At 52.2% G+C, this 6,000-nt stretch overlaps 1 protein-coding gene across 1 annotated transcript in view; it reads left to right on the top strand.

Moving 5' to 3' along the window:
- The window catches only part of LOC112119394 (TRPM8 channel-associated factor 2-like), a 44,481-nt gene that overhangs the window by 11,309 nt on the left and 27,172 nt on the right, over positions 1-6,000 (top strand). Inside the window, 4 exon segments of the mRNA XM_029911670.1 lie at positions 519-1,510; positions 2,506-2,600; positions 3,873-4,086; positions 5,364-5,603. Coding sequence (XP_029767530.1) covers positions 519-1,510; positions 2,506-2,600; positions 3,873-4,086; positions 5,364-5,603 — 1,541 coding nt within the window.

Here is a 6,000-nt window from a genome sequence, read left to right on the forward strand (position 1 = left end):
TCCTCTCTTCTGAGCAGTAGCAGTGGGATAGTTAAGGAAAAGGCACTGGCAAATCTTTCAGGCTTGACTAGAGGATGCATTTCTGAGGTGGCTTAGGCATGCTAGGCCTCATAGTTTTGCCAACCCCAGGGGTTCAAAAATCATGAGTCAGGCCAGTGGAGATTGGCTTAGAAATCAGGAGAGCTAAAACAACCCAAAACACACAGTAAAGGTTGGGTTCTTTTCTTTGGTCTCCTGGGTTCGGAGCCTCTAGATCGCACCTGGGACACGTTTTCAAGCTCAACTCTGAGGCTACAAACGGACTCTTTAAAAACGAAGGCTGAGACTGCAGTTCAGAAAAACTCCACCTAGCACCAGACTCACTATAAAATTGTGACGAGCAGCACCAAAGAGTGTGGGCAGGGGAGGAGATGGGCTAGGGATGGCCTGTTGTGTGCCCCTAGCATCCCTCATGATTCTGTGATTGTATAAAGGATGTTGGGATTGGGCCTAAACAGGGATGCCTCTTGATTTTGCAGGCACGGGGCTAATCTCAGCCAGGATGTAGAGCTTCTCCTCAATGGTGTGTCGGAACTGGATATAGTGACCGGCGGGGTGCCCTCCCCACTGCTGGTGCATGGGGTGCTGGCCTTCCCCCTCGGCCTGGACAGGTCCCACCGCTGCTTCCTTGCTGCAGCGCGCTATGGCCGGGGCCGGGTGGTGGTGGCGTCTCATGAGGGCCAGCTGTGTGCCCCAAAGCTGGCAGAGTTCCTGCTCAATGCTGTACACTGGTTGGACGCTGGGAGGCAGGGGCTGGTTGGGGTTGCTGCCCCCCTGAAGGGGCTGTGTTCCCTGCTGTCCCAGGAGGGCCAGAAGTACCGGGTATCAGCGCTGACGGGCGACATGAGCGTCTATTGCTGCCCTTCTCACAGCAACCAAGAGACAGAGAAGATCCAGGCCTTTGTGGCGGAGGGGGGAGGGCTGCTGATTGGGGGGCAGGCCTGGTACTGGGCTTCCCAAAATCAAGGCCAAGCTGCCGTTGCCGGATACCCTGGCAACAAAATCCTCAACCGCTTTGGGATCAGCATCCTGGGCATGAACCTCAAGGCAGATAAATACGCAGCACTGCTACCGGGGGAGCTTCCCCGTCACTACCACTTCCGTCAGGCACTCTCCCTCTTCCAGAGGCATGTGGACAAGGAGGAGGCACTCAGAGCTCCCCTGGCAGACTGGCTGCATAGATTAGGGCAGGACTGTTCTGCCTTCCTGAGGATCCCAGCTGAAGACTGCCCTGCGTACTCCTCACTCCACCGCATCCTGCTCAAAGTGCTGCGCAGAGGTGGGATCCCGCAGGTCAGCAAGAAGAACCCAATCAAGAGCAACTCCAAGGAGGCAGCCCTGCTGTGCCTGGCCACACAGCTGTCCCAGACCATGACGGACTGTGCTGTCCTGGTGCAGAAACCCACCGATGGGGTCTGCACGCTCCCGTCCAGCTCTCCTATCACCCTGGAAATCGATGGCACAAATACAGGTGAGAGGAGCAGTCTTTCCACCTTCCCCATGTAGAATCACATGGAAAACATGTGTGTGTGTGTCTCTCTCTCTCTCTCTCTCACACCCCCCCCCCCCTGCTAAGATTTCACTTTAACACCAAAACTCATACTTCCCTATGTGCCAATAACACACTGGCTATTTCCACCAATCAGACGGGTTGGTGTCAAGCTTGTACGTTTGCGTGTGATTGTGGGGCACTGCATGTGTGCGCTGGGAGTGATTCCATGTTAGAAGTGACAGTGTTGTGGAGTTGCAGTCTGAGTGTATGATGTAAGGGGTGTGAGTTGTGCTTGCTGTGGGTGTGAATGGTGGCTTAGTTGGTGATTGCATAGACTTTTTTTTCAGGCTGGATGTGGAGTCTTTATTCACACTGTTGCATACTTACTCGCACAAGTAGTCCAATGACCTTCAATGGAGGAGGCAATCTGGCCCTTAGTAATTGTGCTGAAATATACTTGATCAACCTTAACTCCAAGTTAAGGGAGAGTTTCTGCTTGGGCAGTATAAAGAGCTCAGAACTCAGCTGCTTATCACAGCTTTACAGTCTCTGCTGGGCAGCTGATGTTTGCAACTCCCTAGGGTGACTGTCTAGAAACAAGTCCAACTATAGTGAAATGTCAGGGTACCCATGTGTTAGTTAGGGCTAGGGGAAAAAAGCCCCTTATGCTAAAATTTCTCATTCTTTCAGCCAAGCAGCACGTTGTCAACAGGTCTGGTAACACACAGGCCAATTCTGAGAGTTCTGAGCAAGAAAAAAATCAGATTCTTTCTTCTCACTCTGGCAACTCAAAACTGCATTACTTTAAGCATGGAAATGGGCAGGGGCCAGGAGTGCTGAGTAAGGCCTAGGTCCTCGAGGTATTTAGGTGGCTAACTCCCATTATTTTCACTGGGAATTAGGTGCCCGCATGCCTTTGAAGACCTGAGCCTAAGTGCTCTGTATTCAGACCTCTCTTCTGTGATTCCCTACAGGTGGGACAGCATGGATGAGTACAGGACTTTACCTACCTGATGGGAACACGGCAGTGATAACGTTTCCTTGCATGGCGACCAGTGCTGGTCTGCAGGTGATTTCTATTAACCCGGCTGGCCTTTATACACTGATACATTTGTGAGGTACCCATATCAGCGAGATGAGTTGCAACGATTCTCAAGAATCAGTCTGTATTATGCCTAGGCCTGCTCCTTTCTCATTCCTTATGCTCTCCTGCCATCTTGTGGCTGTTTCATGCCATTACATTTTTAAAAATTCCTCTCAATTTCTTCTGCCCTCTCTTGACTGTTTTATGCCTCCCCATTTTGCTTTGTTGGTTGGATTATTTCACAGCTCTCGCTGCTCCCCGAGGTGCTGTGCTCTCCACACTATATCTGCTTCATTGTAGCTGTGCAGGGAAGCAAGGGAAGGTGGGAAGGGGATCAGGCAGCTGCTGACATTACTGAACAAGGTCCTGCCACAGTAAATTGCAGACATCCGTGTGTTACCTTACATGCAGGGCCGGCTCCAGGCACCAGGCAACGAAGCTGGTGCTTGGGGCGGCACCTGGAGGGGGGCGGCGCAGTGCTCCGGCCGCCGGGGAGAGCGGGGCCACAGCTGGGCTCGCCGCCCTGCCCCCGGCACTCTGGCCGCCGGGGGGGGAGGGGGGGGGGCGGGCCCCCGGCCGGGGCTCCCCCCCCCCCCCCCGGGGCTCGGGCCGCCCCCCGCCCCCGCGTGGGGGGGTTGTGGGGGGCGGCCGGAGGCTTTTTTGCCTGGGGCGGCAAAAAAGCCAGAGCCGGCCCTGCTTACATGACACTGATGCTGGTGCAATGAGCCCTGGAGACTGAATTTTTCTCTAACCAGGGATGCCTGAGGCAAAAGCCCGAGTCAGCATCTCACCCACACATTGTACTTTCTCCAGTTTGCTTCCTCTTTGCTCTCAAGGGACACCTCTAATGGTACGGGAGAGTTCAGTCACTGTGGCCCTGCCAATCTATGGCCCCTGTGTTGAGACTTCTAATGAGGGAGGCATTCCAGCCCAGGTCCTCAAAGGTGCCGAACTCCCAGTGAAATCAGTCAATTCACCTAAATACCTTTGAGGACCTGAGCCTTAGTGCTAGGGCTGTAGATGGCTTTGTGAGGGGCACAGCTTCCCTCTTACGAGCTGCACTGAGCTTTATGATCTCTTGCTTCACATACAGCAGTCAGACAGCAATTGCGTTTGGTCACCACAGGGCTGGATGGCAATCAGTGCCCTGCAGCTGTGTGGGCTCTACTTCAGACAGGCCCTGAGGCAGAGGGAGTGGGGCTGCAATCTGGAGCCTGGAGTGCCTGACCCTGCTCTTCCTGCCCTTCTGTTCCCCAGGTGCAGATCGGGTGTCACTCTGATGACCTCACCGCTGCAAAGGAGCTGAAACGGGCCCCCATGGTGATACGCAAGTGCCAGGTCAGCTGCCAGAAGCAGTCAGTCTCCTGCCTCTGGGGCGGCCTCATTTACATCCTCGTGCCAGGGGGAAGCCAGCTGGGCAAAGTGCCCATCACTGTGGAAGGGGCAGTCAAGGTTCCCTACTTCAGACTGGGTAGGTGTTCATCCCTTGGGGCCTTTCCCCTGAGCCCCTCTCAAAGTGCCGCGCGTGTGCACCCAAGCCAAAATGTGTGGCATTAAATATAGCCAGAGTCCAAATGGTTAAAATCAGAATTCCCAGAAAAATGACAAACTGGGATTGTTATTTTCTTTCTTTTTTGCTGAAAACTGTCAACTTTTTATTGCCCTCTTGAAAGATTTCCACCAGCCCTTTCCTCATTCCTCCCCCTTTCCCTGTGCTGCCCCTGTGTGACCATGTCCTGTCACTACAATAGAAATCCACAACCGCCCCTTTGATGTGTATGCTGCATTTCCCATCAGTCTTCTCTTTATTGGTTTACGAAATTTCTTTTTCCTCCATCAGTCCAAACAAAACCAGTGCGTTGCTATTTGATGCCTGCCAATCTCACTCGCTGGAAGAGAAGTCACTTAGAGAAATGTGGACAGCGACTCAGGTGTCCCCTGTCAATCACCCCATATTGATTTGGTTTTACTTTGTTTTTTTGGGGGGGAGGAATGACGTGGATTTGGAACCCACTTTTCACAAGCTGTGGACTTGATTTGCCCATAACATGCTTAAATAGCATGACTGTTTGGATGTATAGAGGGGGGACTCATGTAAAGATAGGAGATAATTACTAGACAGGAGGCTCAGCAGTGAAATGAGGAAGGATCTAGTGCTTAAGGCAATGAGCTGCGAAGTTGGAGATTTGAGTACTGTTCTTGGCTCTGCCACAGCCTTACTGTGTGGCCATGGGCAAGTCACTTAATCTGACTATCACTACCGGGGGGACAGTGATAGTTCCTAGGAAAGCTGTGAGGATTAACTTATTAATGCCCATCCAGCACTTAAAAAATGTGAAGTGCTCTATAAATGCCAAGTACTATTATTCCTGAGAAGAAGTCACACATTTGCAGCCAACACTCAGTGAGTGTAACTGAGGCTTGGTCTACACTAAACTCCCAAATCGAACTAAGGTACGCAACTTCAGCTACGTGAATAACGTAGCTGAAGTTCGAAGTACCTTAGTTCGAACTTACCTCGGTCCACACGCGGCAGGCAGGCTCCCCCGTCGACTCCGCGGTACTCCTCTCGTCTAGCTGGAGTACCGCAGTCGACGGCGAGCACTTCCTGGTTCGACTTATCGCGTCCAGACAAGACACGATAAGTCGAACCCAGAACTTCGATTGCCAGCCGCCGAACTAGCGGCTGGATGTAGACATACCCTGAGAGACTGGGGTACATTTAATGTGTTTTCCATGTTGCTACAGGAGAGACCTGTAAATGCCAGTGGCTGGACAGCATCCGGCACTACCTTGCTCCCTGGGCCGAACTAGCTACTGAGAACATTATCCTGACTGTGCCTGCTGACACCATCCGCCATATAGAGAACCCAGAGCCTCTTCTGATCCTCTGGGACCAGATCATGCTGGCTATAGCTGAGTTGGCAGCAGCACCAGTGAAGTTCCCAAGGCCAGAGAGGATTGTAACAGACGTCCAGATCTCAGCTGGTGGGTGTATGGCCGCATGGTCCTAGCAGGGTTTCCAAAAGAAGTGGCTTTAGGCAGCAACTTTAATTCATTCAAGGCCTTTTTGTTAAACTGAAACTTCAGACAAATGCAATGAGTCAAATAAACATGTGACCTGCATAGAGCTGAATGTTTCTAGTCCCTCATGGTGCTTCTTTGTGTCCTTAAGGGTGTCCATAGAATCATAGAATCTCAGAGTTGGAAGGGAACTCAGGAGGTCATCTAGTCCAACCCCCTGCTCAAAGCAGGACCAACCCCAACTAAATTATCCCAGCCAGGGCTTTGTCAAGGCGGGCCTTAAACCTTTAAGGATGGAGATTCCACCACCTCCCTAGATTCATAGATTCTAGGACTGGAAGGGACCTCGAGAGGTCATCGA

This window comes from Terrapene carolina, unplaced genomic scaffold, assembly GCF_002925995.2.
Source record: "Terrapene carolina triunguis isolate 2854851 unplaced genomic scaffold, T_m_triunguis-2.0 Scaffold112, whole genome shotgun sequence".
NCBI lineage: Eukaryota > Metazoa > Chordata > Testudines > Emydidae > Terrapene > Terrapene triunguis.